Source organism: Catharus ustulatus, chromosome Z, assembly GCF_009819885.2.
Source record: "Catharus ustulatus isolate bCatUst1 chromosome Z, bCatUst1.pri.v2, whole genome shotgun sequence".
NCBI classification, from domain to species: Eukaryota; Metazoa; Chordata; class Aves; order Passeriformes; family Turdidae; genus Catharus; species Catharus ustulatus.
In genome coordinates, this window is record NC_046262.2 from 59,390,172 (window position 1) to 59,412,802 (window position 22,631).

The 22,631-nt window shown below is 42.4% G+C and overlaps 1 protein-coding gene across 3 annotated transcripts in view; it reads right to left on the bottom strand.

Annotated features, from left to right (window-relative positions):
- Positions 1-4,490: 4,490 nt before the first annotated feature.
- The window catches only part of LPAR1 (lysophosphatidic acid receptor 1), a 70,368-nt gene continuing 52,227 nt past the window's right edge, over positions 4,491-22,631 (bottom strand). For all 3 annotated transcript variants that reach the window (XM_033084965.1, XM_033084966.2, XM_033084967.2), the window contains exon 4: positions 4,491-6,237. In XM_033084965.1, coding sequence (XP_032940856.1) covers positions 5,936-6,237 — 302 coding nt within the window. In that variant the 3' untranslated portion in view covers positions 4,491-5,935. The remainder of the gene's footprint in view (positions 6,238-22,631) is intronic.

A 22,631-nucleotide genomic window follows, 5' to 3' on the forward strand; every position in this document is an offset into this window, starting at 1 on the left:
ATTAGGAACACCAACTTCTTTCCTGTCATTTTGCTGAAGCAGACACTTGGCTTCCATCAGTGTGTAAGTGATTGGCTTCTCTAACAAAAGGCAGGGGTCTAATGAACCTTAACTTAAGTCCTCTTTTCTTCAAAATGTGAGATAGGATTTTGCAGAAAAATAGAGTTTTAAATAGCTATATTCAACCAGCACTGAAAGAATAATTTTTATTTCACTTCTGCCCTCTTCCTATGTGCATATATGTGTGGACACATTCATTTCTAATAAGCCAACCAGATTTGGTTTAGTTAACCTTGTACGGTTAAGTCAAAACTGTGGACACATTGTAGGAGGAATATATCTATGCACAAAAAAAAGAAAAAGGAAGGTGAAGAGCAAAAGGAAAAGAAGAAAGTAGAGGGAGAAATGCAGGAATAGGAAGAGGGAAAAGAAGCAGTAAGTTTGTTTTCTCTGTGCAGAAAATGTTTTCTCTATAGCAACAAGATGATGACTGAGGTTAGATGGTGCAAATGTGGACTTCAAAGAAGGGAAGGTGGGCATATAAAAATCACAAACAGAATGGATTAAGTGATTTACTGGAAATAATCTGTCCTTTTGTTGTCCCTGCATTTTAGCCCTGTGCTATCTCCTGTAAGACACAAGTCTCTGCCTCGATACAATTTTTGATTAATTCCCCTTCACATCCAAAAATACCAGCTCTCCCGAAAAAGGGTATTTCTTTCACACTCCTTATTACACATGCCAAATACTTTATTGTACTAGATACAACCTCTAAACATTTACAGTAAGTGCACTTAGTAACAAAATTGTTTGCCAAAGCTCATTGGCTCTCTCAATACTTTTGAATTACAAACATGGCTTTATTTAAACAGGAAAAATTAACAGATTCCTGAGTCTCAACATACACTTCTGGTTATCAGAATTTTATCACAGGCAAATGGGAACATTTCATGAAGGCTCTTGTTAAAATGCTGGCAGCTATCAGTGTGTTGGATTTCCATGTACCACAGAAGACAGCAGCATAGTTTAATATCCTTGTGCTCCGTTTTCTCTTGTGGGTTTTTTCAGTTAGTTTTTTGAGGTTTTTGTCGTAAGTTTTTTGTTTTGGTTTGGGAGCTTTGTTTGTTTTCTTTAAATATCAACCTCTGTTTTTCCTCCTTGATAGATTTAGGAAAGAGGAGCTGGGTGAATAGCTTCTTAGAAAATCCTCTAAGAGACGAAAATGGAAGGAAAGATAAGGGCACATTTTCTTAAGGAGCCGTGGCTGGACAGGTGTGGGCGTCAGTACTTTTTAAGCTAACTCTCTATTTGGCCTTTCCAATCAAATGGTAAAGCCCAAGCAATTTGTCTGAACAAATGAGATTGCAGTTGCAAATCCCCTCCTTACAGACAACAGTGTATAGCATAGACTGATGCCTCACTGCAAGAACTGGTTGGAAAGGACATGACAGGTACACTTGCAATAACAGGAAAGCTCTTAAAAGGACCAGAAAAAGGAAAAGCCTGCATTTACCTCTGCAGCAAGTGGAAAAAACCCAGCCAGTTTGCTAAAACTGACCTCTGCCAGCTACATCCAGTTTTGCAGTCAGGAGGGACCCAGAACAATGACAGGGACACCAGGGATGGGGTCACACCTCCACAAGGGTGGGGACGTTGCCCTAGACAAATGCCTTTGCCCACTCTGCTTTGCATCACCTTGACTCACAGAGGCCGAAACACAGACCAGGGGTGTTTGCACCAAAGCCTCTCCATCTGGGGATGCTCCTTCTAATACCAGGTGGGGAGAGCAATCTGCAGTGTGGATTTTTCTTTCTTTCACATAAAAAGCTGCACTTTTTTTTTGTCTGTGGATACCCAGTGCAGACAGATCTGGCTGCAGCAGCATCACAGACAGAAACCCCAGATGGCTTTACAGTAGCTAAATATGGTATCTGGTAGCATACTTCTGGGGCAACACAAAGGTCAGAAAAAGCTACAAAACCTGCTTCAGAAGCAGAGATCACTAGAGCTTCCCCTGACACACTGCTTCTGGGAACCCAACTGCTCACCACACCAGTAGAGATAAAAAAGTAGTCCATAAAGTGACCAGAAAAGTTTCATTTCAGTGCATCCCATACTGGGACAAATTTATGTTGATATTGGGAGGTTACTTAGCAGAGGAAGGAGAACTAAAACACTGGACATAAGACATGTCTTTTCCTCTTTGACATCCAAGTTACCCAGGCTTAGTTTGCCACATAAAGATAGCAGCCTGCATTTTCCTTTTTGCCAAGTGGCCTACTCCAAGCCTTTGCTGCCCACTTGTTTAAATGCTGCTGCAGGTCTGACTATTTGGCAAAAACAACAATAAATCTTGTGGCAACTATTAAAAAAACCTCCATTACTGGTGCACTATGGACAGAGGTAAGCTTAATTTTAGGAAAAAGCCTTTTTTTTTGGTCTGCTCTCTTTTCTACCTGCCCAGTTTTTAGTATCTTAGTCAGAAGCCTGCTTGAAGCTGCCAAGGGATCCCGGAAAAACAAGGTGTTGTCAAGAAAACCAATGCGTCAAACATACATATTTTCAATCTTTTATAAAAAAGTTGTGATTTTTTTGACCAATGGGTTACCTAGCTTGTCTATGTATCACAGCAACTGGGAATTAAAATTCAAAGGCCATATTTTAAATTAGTTTTCAGATTTATACTGCCACTGAAATACATGAAGTAGAAAAACACATTTTCCTTGATCTGCAAATGATATTCCTTTTAATACACAACTCCCCACCACTACAATTGCTGACACAAACACCATTACACTTGAACTTCAAGAGGATTTACTTGGACCAGAGGCAATCAGCAACAAAAGAATTTTAATGACTGTGGGAGGATTGTTGGTATTTTAAGAAGTGTTCTAAAACCTTTCGAAGAATTTGAGATAAGTAAAAATAAGTGGGGCAATCTTTTTCCCCAAGTACTTTGCACCACGTTTTCACATAGCAAAAGTGAGTTCTACAACCGCACAATGAGGCTGGAAAATCTGAATAGGAGAGAAGAACTGAAAAAAATTCTGAGATGAAAACAAATGGCTGGGAACCATTCTAAGGAACACAGCAAATGAATCCCTCTATTCCAGGCTCTGGTTTTTATTCTCTTTGCCCACTGGAGCTTTAATTTCATAAGCTTGCGAAGAACTACTCAATTCACAGATCAGATTTCTTAAGGATATAGGAACAACATGTCAACAACACAAAGCACTGATCAAATTTTTATACGGCAGCCACAGTCAGTGAGTTCCTCTAGCAGAATTCCACAAGTAATGTTCCTCCTGTTGCATTTGATCCGAAACATTGCTCTTTACCTTTTAGAAGAAAAGCCACCTGTGGTCAGACATGCTCCTGGATTAATACACCCGACAACTGAAATTTGACTACTGCTAAGAGTTCAAAAGGTTCACTTTCTTGAATTGTTGAGTGCCTCCTTGGGTTAATCAACGAATGTACCTGGACAGCAATGGCCATCTGTCACAATCACAACAATAACAGAAAACGTCCTAGGGCATCTGTCTTCACAAGAGGCCTCTGAACCCACCCATGTCTCAACCAAACACACCACCCCTGTTTTCAAGTTATTCACCCATGGCTTCTCAAAACCCACCAGACTTCCAGCAGGTTAACCTAGAGTGAATTATTTGCTGCTATTTTGTAACATCATCCTCCCACTCTATCCAGATGAAATTCAACAAAAGCATACAAACAGCAGTGAAAAGAACACTCGGAAAGGGCAATCGCCCAGCACAAAACCCCCCAAAAGCTAGAATAAAGTGTTTATCATCTTCTAATTTTGTGGGGATGTTAAGAAAAGGAAAAAGTCCTCCTGCCCTGGATCCAAGGAAGAAAGGAATTCCAAGTGTTCTTGAGAAATGGAAATTCTTCTTCAGATATCCCCTGTCTTTGGAGGCAGTCTTACCCTCTCCTTTCTTCTGCTTACCTGCACTAGTTCAAGTATCAAGCAGGCACTGAGGAAAAATTATGAGTGGATTAGCAAACAGATGCTTTTAAATGAAAAATTTCCTATAGCCTGTTCTAAAACGGGATTTGTTCAAAGCACGTGGATATATTCAAAACCTTGGTCTACTGGCAGACAGTGCTTTTTTTATTCTCTCTGCCTATTCCACCTTCCACTAGCTCAACAGTTCAGGTGGAATTCAGTTTTGCTGAAAGCAGTCAAAACTCTCACTTTATTTAGTGGAGGCAGGTCTTATTCACTTGTTTCTCTTCCCTCTCTCAGCAAGGAACTGCCTATTCCAAGCAATTTTATGCTTGGAAGTATAAAATCCGGATTTTTGTTTACTTTTGTGGGGTTATTTTTTTTATGAGTGTGTTTTTTTCTTTTTTTTTGTTGTTTTGGTTTTTTTGGGGTGGGGGGATGGGGGGGTGGGGTTTCCCTGGTTTTTTTTGTTTTGTTTGTTTTCTTCATTTTCTTATAGAGACAAATTACAATGAAACAGTGCCAGGAATTTACTTTTGATATATTTTACATTGTAAGTAGAACACACCGTTTCCTGGAAAGAGGTCCCAAGTTTTTTATCAGCAAGATCCCACCTTTGCTCACATTTGCCCCTGTTAATGAGTTCTGTTTACTATCAGTGATTCTTGGCAACTGATATCCACATGAGTGACATTTCTCTACAAAACAGACTCATACGAAAAAAACCACGTTAGCTTAGGTATTTATAACAGCGTGCATGTGTGGCTACTATCTGTAATATGGTCCAGTCATTCGCAATGGATGACCTCTTAAACCTTGTAAAGTGTTGACTTTACAAAATAAAATTGTACCTTAGTTCTTAGTAGCCCACTGCTTTTGAAATGAAGGTGGCAGCATTTGAATGGTACCCTACAAATACTTCTCAGTGCAAAAATGCAGAAGGCGTTTTGTTCTCAATTACAAGAAAGGGTCCATAAATACATGCCTTTTATTCCCCATTAAAAATGCATATGTTTTTTGCCATGAATGAGAAAAGTGTTCCAAGTACATGCCATAAATACAATTTTTGCAATCTACTAACCTCACTGTAGCCCTTTTAGAGCCTTAGGGATGTGTCCTACTTTAAAAACTTGTCCATAAAAAACTTGGTACCCCTCACATGTTACAAATTTCATACTGCACTTCAAAGAAGAACCTTATATACATTGTGTCTAAAGTACTGTTTATTTCATAATCTAAACAAACACTGGAATACAGTCTATGCTTTTCTACTTTCCGGCAGACTTTACAATGAGCTTTTTTTTATTATTTTCCCCCATAATTAAAACAATCTGCATACACACAGAACATGCATTCTCTAACGCCAGTAATGAAGGTTAGAAGAGTCAGTTTCCCTCATCTTCCTCTTGCCTGTGTTAGAAAAAAATACTTTTCTTTTTACTGAAGTTATGACAGTGTGGCTAAGGATACAAAGACTAGGGCACAGTTTTACTCCCTGCACAGAAAATGTTCATCACAAGCATGCTGATGGTGATACATATTACATGTCTATTAAATGATAGGCGTATTTTTATCCCCTTTACTCCCTTTTTAAAAATACTAAGTGGCTACATGTAAATGCAGTGAAGCAGGTATAAGCTTAATTAATCAGAGTTGATTCAGACTGGCACCAAGATGCAGCAAAGTCCAACAAAGTCTCAGCAAGGCTTTCCATGGGCTATTGATGACCTCCTCTGCAAAGCAACTGCGTTCTACTTTTTCAAAGTAGAATTCAAAGTCTTTGCAACATGGCCAATCCTACGGATGGGGCAGTCTGTGCTGGTATGTCAGGCCCCCTGGAAGAGATGCACTTGTAGTCCATTAGTGTTTGAGAAAACGTGAGTGGGTTACCTTCCCTGCGGCTGCGCACCTGCCCCGCCCTACAGCGCTGCCTGCTGCTCTTTGTCGGTCCCAGGGCTGGCTGTGGCTTCACACCACGGAGTGGTCATTGCTGTGCACGCCAGCCAGGATGGTGTGGTTGAGGGAGGACGCTGAGCGGTCCGAGCCTTCGGTGGGACCGTTGGTGCTCTCACTGCGCTGGCAGCAGAGGATCTGCTTGAACGTCGCACTCATTTCCTTGTCCCGGTAAGAGTAGATGATGGGGTTCATGGCAGAGTTGAACTCAGCCAGGAGCAGGAAGAATTTTTCATAGGCCAGGACATTGCACTGGGGACAACAAACATCGAGGAGCAGCAAGACTAATCCTGGGGTCCAGCAGATTATGAAAGCACCTACAAAGAGAAAAAATGGACAAAGTCTACAAATATATACCATTACCCATCAAAACATCACAAGAACCATCCAGAAGCAGCAATGGTTAATTTTCTCTGTTCCCACACTCTCTTTTCACTGACCCGATGAGAGGGATGCCTTTCAAAGATCTGTAAATGGTTATGGGCAGCACATCAAAAGAACAAGACACATCCCAGCCCCCCACCATCTGAAACCCTGCTTGGCAAATACATTTACATTTAAAGTTGATAATGAGGAACATTTTTTCCCTTCAGTTAGGCACTCTGACTAATCAATCGCTTGATCAGGAGAAACAATACTGCAATTTACTTCTCAAACTAATAACAACAACAAAGAAAACCTTTCTGTGAACGCTGTGACTGAAGCATCAGTAATAGAAAAAGAGTGGTGCAGGCAGCAATTCTCAAGAAAAAGAAAGCCTGGGTCTTGTTAACCCATTTCAGCCCCATTATGTAATGGAAAGTCCTAAACACACATCCTTCTTGCACTGAAATGCCGTCCTTCAACGGATCTACTTCTTTTCTTAGAGCTCTATTCAATCAAAATTCAGAGGCTCATCAGGCTTCAATAGTGTCAAAGCCAGAGTCTTACACCGATTAAAATGCTTACCCCCTTCTTTCTCTGTTTTCCAAAGCTCTTGAGGAGAACAAAGCTCAGAACAAAATTCAGAGCTCAATGGAGAAATTAAATCAAATGCCTTGTACTTTATTAGGAATACTGAATTAAAGGAAGATTGTAACTCCTTGCAGGGTTAGAGACGCTTTAAATATAAGCACTTGCTGGGGAAAACCTTACACACCAATCATGTCTGAACAAAGACGGGGCTCCTGAGATTTTCCAGGCAGCTTTACTGAGGTGGAAACCAACGTCTTATCAGGATTAGCACAGGCAGCAAGCAATAAGGGCATCCCAGCACTACCAATGAGCACTGTTTCGAACTGGTTCTCCTGTCACTGTGGTATTTATTTGTTTACATATTGCACCAGTTTTTCCTTCAGTGATGGTCTCTTGCAGAACTAGGAGCTATGTCAGTTCCCACAGCATGCAGACTTTTTGCCCTGCCTGCCAAGAAGGTGCTAGTAATTTCCAGCTTGGACAGTGGCAACTGTAAGCTGTGCAAACACATTTCTGTTTGGACAGCAAACCCACCTAGATCAAATAGAAGATTTTCCAAGAGGGTCTATGAGCCTGCGATATACACCAGGTGACAGACACTGGTTACCAACCAGGAAACCACACACAGAGGCTTTTTAAGCACCAAAAAGCATCCCTAAACTGAGCTTGCTTGCAACTAATGATCCCACTCAATGCTTATCCCTTTGCTGACCAACAAAGCCCGCCAATGGAAAGAAGTTCGAGGGTGAATTACCAGATGCCAATACAAAGCATCAGACCCTTTCACCAAACGATTTTATTAGGGTCTCTGGCAGCCATTTGACAGTATGGGGATGGAACTCTCCCATGCTGAGGTGGCATCAAACACATGAATCCACTTCAGAGTTTTTGTCTGTAGCTCTTTTGTATTCCAGCAGTCCTAGAAAAGAGTACTTGAAATCCATACTTTAAACTACAAAACTACCCAAACTACAGAACTACAGGCTTTTGTCCCTTCCTTGTACCTGTTGCTGTAAGAGTAGAAAACTGCATCTCTTTATTTGTAGTGTTGCCCATGCTGATAGAATCTGCCCCCAGCACAGAAAAACTCTGCTGAGCTGGTTTTTGCAGAAACCAAGTCAATAATTCAAATTCAACTGCTCACTGTTGAAACTGTGCATGTTGTGTTCAGCCTCCTAGCTAGTAAGGCAGCAGTGGACTTTGTTCTATCTTAAGCATGTATTTTCTTCCATATAGGCTGCCTTGGGAGAACAACACCAGAGATGGGAACACTGCAAGTCAGGGGATCTACAGTGAAGGACAAAAGACAATGACAACATCCTTACTAGGCCTGTAGAAGAAAAATCCAATGTGGAAACAATGGAGCTAGCAGGAAAGCTCTCACAGCATTGTTCAAAGTTGCAATTGAAAGCTTCCAATTTTCCTTTTTTTTTTTTTTTTTAAATCTGTTGCTGAGGAATAACAGAACATTCTGTTGGCATAATTTCTGATATGTTAGAAACAGCAACAAGAAGCTCTGTGGTGAGGCAGATATGAATTTGCTCCTGAGAAAGCCCCAAAGTCATCCAGAAAATTCCACATGCAGCCCATTGCATGGAACACTTGTCTCAGATGGAGTTCACAAGCCTCTCTAGGCTCCTCAGTATCTCAGACAGGTCTGATAACGTGAGGCTATGCTGAGGCTTGACTGGCTGCACTCAAGAAAAAATTCACTGTGGTTGAGCAACTAACTTCCCGCCCAGCTCTGGAAGGAAGTCACTATTGTGCAAGTTGTCACCCTTCTGCTCCTAGCAAAACATTCCCCCATACTAATGGCTCTGGCAGCTTATTAAGTGCTTGTAAATGATGACATAAAAAATGCCTCAGGTTAGTTCACTTCTTATTTAACTGTTGGTACACTGGAAAATACTGAGAAGCATCACTCACAATAAGGTGTGTTTGAGTTAGGTACAATGGAAAACACAAATGTCAGCCTCTTAATACTTCAGATCTAGAAAACTTCATCTGTTAAACATGGAATTCCTTTTCTGGAAGGAAAACAAGGATTGAATTGGTTTTTTTTCTCTTACTTAAAATATTTGTTGAAGTAAGTTGGAAGTGAGATTAAATTTTTCCCCTCCCAGAAATCCATTGTAAATTGACTTCACCAAGAATGATGATCTAAAAATATCACATTTAATAAAACAGTGACATCCAAAAGCTCCCTGCTGCCATATACTGGAAAGCCTTAAGCATCCACCAAAATATCAATGTTTTTCTGCTCAGAATCCAAACTGAGAGCGGTCTAAAGTACAGCATTAGTAATTTCAGGTGCATCTTAACATTTTACAAACTTGGTCAAACCTAATGACATACAAAGCAGATCTGTTGCATTCAGTGATTTGATCCTTTGTGGATATGTCATAGTCATACCATGGCACTAGGAGAGCCCAATATACTTGGAAAAAACATGCAGACTTTACATCCTTGAGTGGCTGAAGAGCATTTTGCCTGGACAGAGAGCCCCTTGGAATATTACCTCCAGCCCTGGCAGTCCTTTGAAGGCAATGGCACTGCAAGAAGCTAAATGAGCTCTTCAGTTGCAGCAGAAGGAACATTCCCATGGAGTATGGCCAAGGTCTGTCCTGAGGGCCAGGTCACAGAGGGCTGGGTGAGGAAGAATTGCTCATCAGGCCAAGGGGTGAGTGGCTAGCCATTAGAGAGCAAAGCTTGAGGGAACCAGAGAAATAGCACATCTTCTTAAAAGATTGAAGACCCAGAAGACTGTTTTACAGTGGGGCATATGAGTTACCAAAAAGCATTTATGACCTAATCTAATTTTCTGCGGCTGTCTGATACCTCCCATCCCAATGAGAAATGAAACTCCAACTCCTTGTGCATTGTCGGTCTTACAGAGCTGTGGTAGAAGTCCACTGGAGGCTTTCCAATGACCATGATATCAGTAGATCACACCTGCTTGAACCCTTGTCTGGTGCATCAGTGCAGATTACAGTAAATTCATGAATACAAGCCGCACTGAGTATAAGCCGCATCTCTGGGTGTTGGCAAATATTTCGGTTTTTGTCCATAGATAAGCCGCACCCGAATATAAGCTGCTCTGTCGTTCGCAGCGAGGACCCGCGTGCAATTAGTAACAGAACCACGGGAGGGCGGGGTTTACTGGCTGAGCTAAGGCTGTGCAGGCTCGGCCCGCTCGGGGCTGCCGATGGGGCCAGGTGGCCCAGCCCGGTGCTGCCGCTCGGGGCCGGCCGCCGCGGCCACTGGGCTCAGGGCCACCCGCCGCTGCCACTGGGCTCGGTCACTCCGGGTCGGCGCTGCCCCGCGGTGGCAGGCAGGGACGGAGCTTCCCCCGCTCCTACGGCAGCGGCGGCGGGCGGGGACGGAGCTTTCCCGCTCCCGTGGCGCTGGCGGCGGGCACGGACAAAGCACCCCGCCTCCTCCCTGAGCCGCGGCAATGGCTGCGCGGGGCTCCTGTCGGCTCCCAGAGCCGCGGCAATGGCGGCGCGCACTTCCCCCCCCCTCCCCGGGCCGCGGCAATTGCTGTGCGGGGCTTCCGTCGGCTCCCAGAGCCGCGGCAATGGCGGCGCCCCCCCCCGTCCTCCCCGAACCGCGGCAATGGCGGCATGCCCCCCCACCCGTCCTCCCCTGGGCTGCGGCAGAGGAGGGAAGAAGAGAGCTCTCCCACCTCTCTCCCCACCCCCCGTGCTGCCTGCAGAGAGCCAGGGCAACACAGTAACACTGTAACAATCGCAGAATGCCGGCTTTTACTGGCAGGTGCTTGGCTCGGCACCCTGGCTGGCACGCCTGGGGTTGTAAATGTCAGAAAATTATTCACATATTAGCCGCCCCCGACTATTAGCCGCACTTCCGGGTTTCCACCAAAATTTTTGTCAAATTGCTGCGGCTTGTATTCGTGAAATTACTGTATGTTTCCATGGTAGCTGGATGTTGGAAATCCTTGGGTAAATGAGACAAGGCCTCACAGCAAGGTTTGATTGCAAGAGAGTGAAAACTGTTGTAGGCAGTAGTCATATGAAACCAGCCATGATAAATCACACAAAAATCAGTGAGTAAAAGAACAAAAGAGAAAACTACTCCAAAAAAAAACAGCAGTAGAAAAGAAATAAGCTACACAAGAATAAATACTGATGAACTAGTCACTGATTACTAGGATACCAGACTGGATGGCTAGTCATGAAACTTCTTGTGCTAGCAGACAAAGTGTTTCCTAAGCAGCACTCTTTTATTTTTACTATTTTTTCCCCCTTTTTTTTTTTTCCCTCTTTTGCCTTGGAGAGCCTATGTCTGTGTTTATTCTGTGAACATTTGTTTTCCTCTAACTCAAAAGAGCAAAATAAAAGAAGCACTTCTTCTTCTGCCAAGTCACACACTGCTGTCCTTCAGAGGCTCCAGAGGGATGTAGCTCTTGTCAATGCATACCTATTCTGAAACACCCTTCTTCTCCGCCTTAACCACACTGTGTCCCTTTCATGTGCTGTCCTCTATTCATCTTGTGTGCTAACCCTGATATCTGGCATGGGCTCACCTCACCATGCAAATTCCTCAGTCTCTGTGGAGAGGAAAAATATTGAAAGAGTCTCTTTTAGGGAGTGAGAGAAGAAAAAGAAATCTCTCCTGTGTTTGCAGTTTTTTAAAGATTACAGGAATAGGATAAGGAACTAGCATATCAAAGACAGAAAACATCCACTCCAGCTGAACTGCAGGAACATTTACAGTCTGCTGCTGTTGCTCTCCTACTCTTGCCCACCCATTGTCCTCTCCAAATCCCCTCCTGCCCTCAGAGCTGCACCCCCCTTCTCTGGGATAATGGTCACTGGGAGAGGAAAGGACATCAAACATCACTGCTATCACTGCTATCACAGCTACCAACAGGGAGAGGAATCCTTCTGTACTTGATGCAAGCTAAAAGCAATGCTCTGGGAGAATGATTTGTTTTAATTAACAAAACCATAGCCAAAAAGGGATGCAGAAGTGCCTGGCATTTTCCACATTCTGATATAATCCCACCCTCACCAGGGAAAGCCACTTGCTATGCTAGATGAGTTGCAAGCTCATTAGCTGCAACACAACTGCACTTCTTCATGTCCTAGCGTCTGTAAACTGTATCAATAATCCTCCCTATCACACTGCGCATTATCTTGTGCATAGCGTGAACAGAGATAAGTACTGCAAGCAATACTGCTTATTTCCAGCCACGTATTGCTTTTCCCTGACACAAATAAGACAGCATGAAATCTAAAATGAATGAATGATTACAGATGCCAAAGCTCATGAAGAGCAATTATCATGTTGTAAACATACAGTGTGTTGGAGCGATTCTTCTAATTCTAGTCTGACCTAATTTTCCCCAATTTTGGCAAATCACTACTACAATATAGCTAACAGTCCTTGGTGGAAGAAAACACTCTTGTTGTTTTTTGCGTTTTCTGCTGGAAATAATTAACATAGGGGTAATGTTTGTTTCGACCCATGGAATTTTCATGTGAAGAAATAAAGTGTGACTCCCACATTTGGATCAGATTAATAAATTTAAAATAATTGTATGCTAAACTTGGCAAATTCTGAAAAAGTTCATCTATGAAAGTCTTGCCTCTCTATCCATAGACTCTAAAAGACTTGAGGAGGATGACAGTGAAGGAAAGTTCTTTGAAAAAGGACTCCCTAGTGGGGGAGAACTGCCTGCACCTGTACCTGCTACACAAAGGGTCAGCTGAAGAAACATCTGACCTATCATGGTGTTTCACAGGGAGCTGACAACAACCATTGGCCAACAATTCCACTGGCACCACTAGCTGCATAACCACTATCTCTGAGCATGGAGACTCAGACACAAAGTGCCTGTGGTCAGTAGGGCTGCATCTACAGTGATCATACTTTCCCTTACTTCAGGGTGGGCCAACACCGTTCATCTTCTTTTCCTACTTCACTTTGCAAGTCCTGACCAAGAGCAGGTTTCCCTCAGCCAGACTCACAGTGGAAGTTGTGGGAATCTTTGTGAGCTCGCTCTCTGCAGCACCTTGTGCTTACCGCCCTGAGTGCTTACTGCCATGTGCTGGAGGCAGGGTATGCTTACACTCAGACTCCTGGCTTTCCCTCTGGAGAGCCCATCTGCTGCATCTCTTCCCACCAGGTGGCCTCTCCACAGTGCCTGGCACTAGATGTGGGTGTTTCCAACACCACATGGTTTCCAAGAACTTCCATATTCCTTTAGCATCTAAAGCTTTGGAAGTTTGAAACAGCAAACAGACAGAAAAGCCTGGGGAGGACCAATAACAAAATAAAACTAACACAAGAGAAAATGAAAGTGGGCAGCAGCAAGCCAACAGAACTGACCCACTTATTTCATGGGTGCTCACCAAACTCTAGCCCATGTTAACACTCGATGTAATTCCCTGCCTGATGCTTGCTGTCTTGCAAATAGTGTACTGGTTTTTGGCCAGCTGCTCCAGCCTGCCTCAAGTATTCCACAGCTGATATCTCTGAAGGAGACTCCAATCCTAATGCAAATGGAGGAGACCAGGAGGGTTTCTCAATTGACATCTGCAAACCAAAGGTGTTTGTATAGTCCTCTTTTAGAACATACTTGTAAAGGTTTTAAAGAACAACTTGCAAAGAGGAATCTGCAAAATGCATTCCAAAAATAAAAGCAAAAGCTTAGTCCTGTTGCAATTTATGTGTATCCATTTGAATCCCTCAAAACAAGAAAAATGGAATTTGTTCCTGATCTAGTAACTGCAGGAGAGAGATGGTGCACTGCCTCTCTGCAAAGGGAGAAACTAAGGTTTTTATCTATAGAAAGCATTTTAGACAAAAACAGGAAGTCATTAAATGCCAGGGGTCAGCATTCCAACTGATTACTAAATTCATAAAGATATGTGAAGCTCATGTCTGAATAAAAGCTTGGCTGTTGACAAAGCAATCTGATTATTTATTTCTGTGTAAAGACAAACAGTAGTCCTCATGGAGTTTCTCTGTTGCCAAAAAACCTGACACACAGAGAAAATTTTGGTGTCTTTTTCAATTTTTGGGTGTTCTAGACAAACCTTTATGCTATAACTTGGAAGCAAATATTCCAACAGTCCCCAATCAGCGTGGTTAGCTTGGCCAGGAAATGAACATGTAAGCCCAACTGATAAGGGGCTCCTGGTACTGGTCTCCCTGGGTCACAGGACAAAGAAAAGCAGGTAAGAGATGTCTGGGGAAAACTAGAAGCAAGAATCATTGAATCCCAGAAAGATTTGGATTGGAAGGGACCTTAAACATAATTTAATTCCAACCCCTTGCCATGAGAGGGGATGCCACCCACTTCAACAGGTCCTGTCCTGGAACACTTCCAGTGATAGGACAGCCACAACTTCTCTGGGCAACCTTTCCAGAGCCTCATCACCCTCACACTAAAGATTTTCTTCCTAATTTCTAATCTTAATCTATTCCTTTTCCATTTAAAGCCATTCCCACTTGCTCTATCACTCTACGCCCTTGTAAAAAATCTTTCTTCAGTTCTTGAAGGCCCCTTTCTGGTAAGAACTTTCTATAAGTTCTTCCCAGAGCCTTTTCTTCTTCAGGCTGAACAAGCCCAGTGCTCGCAGCCTCTGCTCCAGCCCTCTGATCATCTTGGTCCTCCTCTGAATCTGCTCTAATGGGTCCAAGAAATAACTTTTGCCTCATATCTGGAAACCTGTTTTCACCCCCTAGTACAAACTCAGCTAGGATTCTCTTTAGGAGCCCTGACTGCTCTCAGGAATGGGACTTCAGGTGAGGGACATACCTGTCCCTGACCAGCAAGAGGAGCCTGCCTGAAGGGTCTGGGTGAGGCTTTCAGGTCCCAGATGTGGGGCAGCTGGAGATCAACAGGTCTCCTGAAATGTGAACATGCCTGTGCAGAAGTGAAGGCTCACTGTGAGAGGTCATGTGAGGCAGGAGCAGCACAGCTGGCCCCCTACAAGCCGGGCTTACAGACTGGACTGTCCTCTGCCTGTTTCTGCAAGGTACATTCAATGTGCTTGGGACTTGGCTGCTTTTCTAGTAGCTGCAGTTTCCAGTCACAGAAAAATAGTTCACTTTCTGTGGTACTGCACTACTTTCCCAGACATGGTCAGAATGCTATGTTCAAATCATACAGCATGTTTAGTGGATATCAAACAACTTTGCTACATGAGATTGTTTAATTGTATTTTCCTTTGTTGTTAAGGACATTAAGCATTACTGGTATTATGTTTGGATAAGCTCCAGTTGCAACACAAGATTCCAAATGAAGCCTGGGTGGATGCAATTTAATATGTAAAGGAGTGCCTTGATTCTTACATAAGATTAAACTAATAATATTAGAAGAAAAATATTAGCCTCTGTTGGTTTCCTTAATAGGAATAAAACTTGTTTCTCTCGTGCTTATACCAGACTCTGAATAGGAGAAAGTGTTACCAAGTGTTACAGCTCTACCTCAGCTGCAAGAAAACTGTGTATGCTTTTAATTTAAATAGCCATACTGCCATTTATCTGATTATAGCTATCTGGTTAAGCTGTAGTAAACATGCTTTGAGGGAATCGCACTAAGATCGGTCACACAAAATGGTTTTCAGAAGAAGAATCCATGTTGATAGCTGTGCCTCTCTGAGAAAATGAAGAGCACAAGCTCCAAAGTGAAGTGGGCAACAGGGTAAGCCTCAATGGATAAGGGAATGCCACTCTAGGATAAACCTGCTTGGAAAAATCTGCCTGTCTTTGGACAAGTAAGTATACAAAGTTAGAAAAGCCTTTTTACTCCTCACCTGAATGTAACAAATCAAACTACTGCCTTACAGCAGAAGCAGCCTTGGACAGACTGCACACGAAAAGCACTACACTAAGTTTCCTGCACACCTCACCACCCAAGCAGTGTTAAGGTCATTCAGACATTATTCAGGCTGTCAGACCATCAGGGAGGCATCTACAAATGGCACTGCTAAAACAAAGGGGAGCAGACAGATGTGGCGTTGCATATCAAAGAGTAGCACTGAGTGAAGAACCAGCCACGTTTTGATTGTGGTAAGTATATACTTACATATTATCAAAAGGATAAATTCTAGGTTTTGGCACTTAATTATATGTGTACCTGTTAAATTTAGCTAGGTGAGGCTGGTATCTAGGGCAGAAAACACAGGTTTTGTTCTGCATTTCCACACTGTAAAGATGAGACATTATTTAAAGGTATGCAGCTATCTTTGAATCTCACAGATTCCTCTGGATTCCCCATTAGGATGCTTGCTGTCTTGCTGCATATAATTTCAGTGTGGTAATAAAAGAAGTTCCCATAATGTAAACAATAAATTGAGTGAACAGGACTGGAAAAGTTTCACTGTGGCTGATGGATTCCACGGGCAGCTCCTCTGTATTTTTTTTCTTTTTTTCCTTTTTTTTTTTAACATAGCAGAATCTAGAATCAGTTAACTCTTTCTCTCAGCAGTACACACTGGTGTAAAACCTGGAAATTTAGTTACACCCTCATGACTACAAATGAGGACATGCCAGTCTCATCCGCTTAGAGAATTAGTCATTAAAACGGTTCCTGGGTAAGACAAGGGATATGTCTTCTCCCTATGACTACTCCCTTCTCCCAACAACTAAGCTTCCCCAAATTAATTTATTGGAGATGTGAGCTTGATTCGTTATACAGAACAGATCCTTTTGTTTCCACTGGCTTACAGGAGCAGTCTTCTACCTTTGAAAGTCTGCTCCCCTGTCCTAAATTTAACCTCTGCTAAGAAAAGTATGGCACCTAAAAGCACCCAAGAATAGTCCTTGGACTGTGTTAGCACCACATCCTTGGTCATTTGGCTTAAAGACTGCCATATAAATAGCCTCTGAAACCACAAAAAAGCACACTATCATGCTATTTTGAAGGTTACTCAATCTGCATTTTTCTGAGGATGTGACTCCTTTGACCTCTGGCAGACAGTTTGCTCCAGTGTCCCTATAAAAGACTGTAGGTTTTGGCTATATATAACAAGGAACAACAATGATGAAGTTAAAAAAAAAGGCGCTAAGTGTCTTAACTTTCAGTTCCCTTACGCCCACCCTTTCATGAAAGAGCAATTGAATAGCAGCAGAAAACTGAAATAACTGTGCCAAAAATGGGCTGACTCCCAGCCACCTTCATCTCTTCCAGAAGTGTTCATGAGAAGTGCCAGACAAAGGTCATTTAGATCCAGCCCCTATCTACTGTGCAAGGAAAGCAGAGGTGTTAACATTGGTGCTTTCCCTCTAGCATCCCTTGGCTGCTGCTTAGCTTTGTCCTGAGTTTTCTGCTGCTGGGCATGAGCATGAGTTCCCACTGAACTCTTGACCTCTCTAATGAGACTGTCAAAGACAACAGTAATCATTCTCTTCTGTCACCTGTCTTCAGCCTAAGAGCAATGCCAACTTGTTTCTCACAGTGACACAGAGAAGAAGCTGCTGCCAGGGCAGAGCTCATGGCTCACACAGGGGCTCCCAATGGACCTGCCAGTGAACGTGCTGTTTCTGCAGGGCAAGAACTTGAAAACTCTTCCCTTTTAGCACTCTCTGCTGGCCATGGACTTCATTCCTCAAGTGATAACGGATTTATATGTCATCCAATGTGAAATCTTTGCCAGCTGAAAACAATCAAGAATTTTTTAAAACAGAAAAGACAGTTTAAACGATCCTTTGAAATGCAGACCAAGGTGATCTGGTAAAAATGTACATGACCATTATGTACAGCAGGGTAGAACTCTACTTTTAAAAATAACCACTAATAACAATTCCATCAGATGTGGCCGATAATGATGTACAAGGCAGACCACACCAATGTCCAGATACAGAAAATACTTGCGAAAGCATTTGCTTCACACTTGGAATGCCTGAGACTTCATGCAGGCAATGATGAATCATCCAGAAAGCAAGCCTAATTTGTCTCATCTGATGGCCCTTATAGCTGTCTAATCCCCTCTGACTGATCCTGTGCCATCACCAGGCCTGTCTGTGGAGCACGCTGCCCTGACCTCTCCGTGTGAACAGGCTCTAGGTGCAGGGCCGGGATGTCTGCTCCAAGGGAGGGGACAGCATACAAGCAGGGAGTCAGCCATCACAGAAATTGTAACTGCACTAACTCCCACAAGCAATTGCAAAAACAAACAGTTGCAATTGCTCCAGCATTGAAAGCTAGCCTCTGAAAGGAAAACAAAAGTTTCCTCCACAATCTGTGGAAATCCACAATAAATTTTGGCAAAGTTATCAGTCCTCAAAAGAAGGTCTTAGTGTGCCTAGGCCACCTGCTGTATTGTGTCCTTCGGCTTTAAACAACACAGTGGATGCAGGATTGTGAAACAGAAAACTGAACTAGCGCAACATCAATTGTGGTTGCCTGATGGAAGAGGAACCAAAGGACCATGACTGCTACTAAAAGTAAATTCACAGACTAGCAGAAGGGTAAAACAGGGCTAAGAAGATAAAAAAGAAAAAAAAAAAAGAACACCTCCTCAAATCCCTGCTCCCAGCTTTTGTACTGGCCCATGTTAAAAAAAATGTACCCCACTCAGCACTGTACCCACCAGCATTGCTCAATATCACCAGCACATGCCCAGGAGGTAGAACCTTGGGCACAGGAAATATGTTTTATTGCAATTCTAACTAATCAAAGCACTTCCATGGAGCACTCCTCCCCTAACAACCTCCCTCCCCTTTCAAAATAGTACCTGTGGCATCATTCTGATGTTTTAATTCATCATCACAGTAGTTCAAGTCACGCTATTTTGGAACAGACATGCTGATATAAGAATCTGAAAGATTTCTCCAGGATTGTGTATTTTTATTTTGTTTTAGCAGATGCTTGTAGGCTTGTGCCTAAAGCAAACAGGAAATTGCATGAGATAAAATGAGACCTTTCAGGCAAAAAGGCCCTTCACTGAGGAATTTTTGGGTTTTAAAAAAAGAGATAAACAAGCAATTAGTACATTGTAAGAAAATTGCTTGCAAAATCCTTCTGCTCAGCAAATTAATTGCTTCTAAGAAGTACCTCTGCTGATACAAATGAAAAACAAAGCTTTTTTTCTTTCTCAGAAAAGATTAAAACTCTACTAACTACTCATCAGTGGAATGAAGGGCACCATTCAGAGATTACTTTATTTTCTTTTAAAATTTTTTAAGAATGGAATAGTCAAACAACTCCAATACAGCAGAAGTGTGTAAGGAAGATGCATAAAGAAAAAGCCCTGAGGCAAACTCAGATCAGCTTTTGCTGGACTTCATTTGACATTCTTGGTGATATTTGTTGGCTTCTCCTCATTTTTCTATAGAGTTCAGAGCAGCGGCCATGCCAAAGTCAGACTAGCTAAATGAGGGACAAATGCAAGGCAGAGGGGCCATTTCAGTGTTGTAAGAAAAGCCCATGCTTCCAGCTCCTTCTCTTAAACTTAATAGCCTGGAGATTGAGCACAGCTGTGCCTTAAATAATAAGGAGCGAAACCAACCACCTCTGCAAGCTTTCTGTCCGCAGGGCTCTAACAGATCTGCAAGCTATGAAGGGAGAAAAACAGCAGAGATGTCTCTGTCCCAGGTATCTTCTAGGAGAGGCAAGTAACAAGGGGGAGCCCTCTTATTTACCCTTCAAAATAATGAGGATTCAGTTTCTTTAGGCATCCAGTGACACCACAAGCATTTTACTGGCATTGGTGTTCTTGCTGTTGTATTGCCATCCAAACCCTGATATTGTAATTGTGCTCATTAATTATCTACGAGCATGAAAATACGTAGCTGTGAACAGACTGACCTACTGCAAAGTTGTTGATTTCACAGTATTTTCAGCACATCTTTTTTTGAAAACAAGCACTCACTAACTATAGTTTACATTGTCTGTCCTCTTTAATTGCCTTTATTAGAGAGGGCTCATTCAAGTTTAACCAGCTTGAATCCCTTTAAGAGTGCAGCATGAGTAGCTAAGCTACAGATCTGGGGCAAGTAACATGGTGTGTGCAGGACAGTTTTCACTCCCTGCTACTTTAATCCACTTTTTGTGGAGCTCATGTGTGAAGCTGGCTGAGCACTTTCCAAAGCCTGCAGTGTTGGGATGCCATGTGAGTCTCTTTGGTTGATGAGTTCCATGCCCCACTGCATAAGACATCATCCCAGTTACAATTGAGCCATCCTTCCCCCTTATTGACACAGCTTTCATGTGAACTTTGCTCTCCTCCCACCTGACCCATGGCTGCAGAAGCTTGCATCAGTACCTGAACCATGGGGTTTTGTAAAGCCCAAGCTGTGTGTGCCTGGGAAAGGGAATGAATGAGAAGGGAGAGGAGCAGTATTGCTGGACCCCTCCCCAAACATGAGAGATTTGCTCCAGTAAGTTATACTACTCTCTCAGATGGTACTGGATCTCATGTTTTATATAAATAAAAATAATAAAAATTGCAGCTGTTGAAATCCACCTTTTTGATGTCCAATGGCTTTGATGTGTTGCATATAGGTGCAATTATGGCAGCATGTTACTGCAGTTATGGCTATATGTTTCATTCATAAAAGAAAGAAAGAAAGAAAGAAACAAACAAAAAACCAAAAAAGGCACCTGTAACTGATCCAACACCTGAATGTTCTTATCTTTTCCATCTTATTCTGCATGACAGACTAACTTCCATATTTGTAAGAACTACTTTGTGCAGGAGCTATGGGTTGATGGGATAGGGCTGAATGCAGAGATCCTCCAAAGATAAGCTATGGCTGTAAAACACTGCAGCCAGCTGTGAAGTCTGAGCTTGAATGTTGCTGCAATGCAAGCTTTTTTTGAGTGGAAAATTCATATGTTCGCAGTAGATAGTGCAGTGCACAGGCAATACCAAACTCATCAACAAGTTGGTTTGCTAGTTGCAGTAGACATTGTCAGGACATCAGGGATAAGCAGTGAGATGACCATAAACAGGTGCTGCCATATAAGCACTGCCCATAAGCAAAGGGTAAGGGAGAAACAGAGGTAGCAATGCCTGCAAGAGCATTGCATATCACTGCAACAGACACATGTAAAAGTTTATGGATGCAACTTAAAACTCAATCTTTTCCAGAGAAATGTTGTGTTGAGACATGTCAGCCAGGTGGAAAGAGACAACCCCAATAACTGTTTCACAGCAATAAAGAGAGCCAAATGTCACTTGCCACCTCTCCATCTTTATCCCTAGCTGTCTTTTCTCAGTGTATCCTATGATGGTCAATGGGCTGTACACATCTCCTCACCCCTAGGAACACCTATTGGGTCAGACTCAGCTACACTAAGTGTTATACCAAAGGAAATTCAGAAGGCTAGCTTATGTTGTCATCACACTTTTAGCGCGTATACTCATCTTGCAACTTAATGCATTTTTGTCATTTTGTATTATTTGTATTTTAGGTACTCATGCACAGAGAGTGTACAGATCATGAGCAAGCCAAGAAGAACCTCCATTCTGGTGCTCATGAAATGACACCATTTTGTACCTGGCTGTGAAAGCTATTGAATGCCATCAGACCTTTTCATTCTGGCCGTGAGGCTTCATGGGGCATGACTAGGTTTACGGTGTATTGTATGGTATTGGTCTACCTGTGAGTCTGTAATTGGAGCAGTTCTTATTGAACGTGGCTGGATTTAGAATGCTGCATTGTCTCTGTATTTCTGTTACTCAGTGTGGAATGGTCTTTGACCCAGAATCTAAGCCCAGCCACCTTTGATATCTAACAACTAGCTGGAACACAAGGGTATTTATTTTCCTGTTAAATTTCCTTACTCTTAATCTATCAGAAAGGTTTGCCTTATTCCTAGTGTGACAGCATCACAGAGGTGTTTTTATCAGCTCTTGAGTGCTCTGAACTCTAAGCAAGTCCTCTAGCCAGAAGATACTGCCACAAAGAGGACAGCTGGGGTACAAACTGCACCATGCATACACACCCTTTAATCAAATAGGTTGAAAACATTCTAACACAAGTCCTCCATCTAAATTAAAGAAAAATTCATACATTAACTGAGCTACTGAATCATTAAATATTTCCAGATATGTCTTTTACTGATACCTTTCATTGTTAGTTTATCATGTGTCCAAACCTACTGGTAGCCTAACAGCTCTTTTCACAGGTCTTCAAAAAGCTGGCAATGGGCCTGGTGTTTCCAAGAACTTTGTGTTTTATTTTTCTGAAGCATAAGAAATAGAGGTGTTTAAAAACCAAAAAAGTACAATACCCACCTTCCAAGTATGTGGACTTTTCTAGTTTTTTTGAAAGTGGTCAGTCTGTGTCACAGAAGTGGAGGATATGGTTTCAAGATGTGGCAACAAACGCCTCTTACTATCACAGATTTCAGCACACACCTAAGTTCACCATAATACACTGTTGCAAAAAAATTGCATACATGCAGATATTTAGGCAATTATATCAAAGTACTGGGGCCTGTGCACTGTACTAACACTATTTTCTATTTTAAAAAATCCAATTTAACTCTTTACAACAGTATCGGAAGCTTTCTGCTTGGGCTGGCATTTTTACTTGTGCTTTCTTCTTTCTTACATACATCTGAGGAGATGTTCAGTGAAACTGCTGCATCCATTAGAGATTTATTTACCTTTTCTGTTTGAAAGCAACAGCAGCAAAAGGAGGCAGTGAACTTGAATTTCAAATGAAAAGAATGCTAAGCTTCTCTAATGAAGCCTCTGGCAAGTATAATATTTTATTATTTTGGGGGAAATCCTCAGTCCATATTGCAATATGCCATGAAGACATCTCCTAA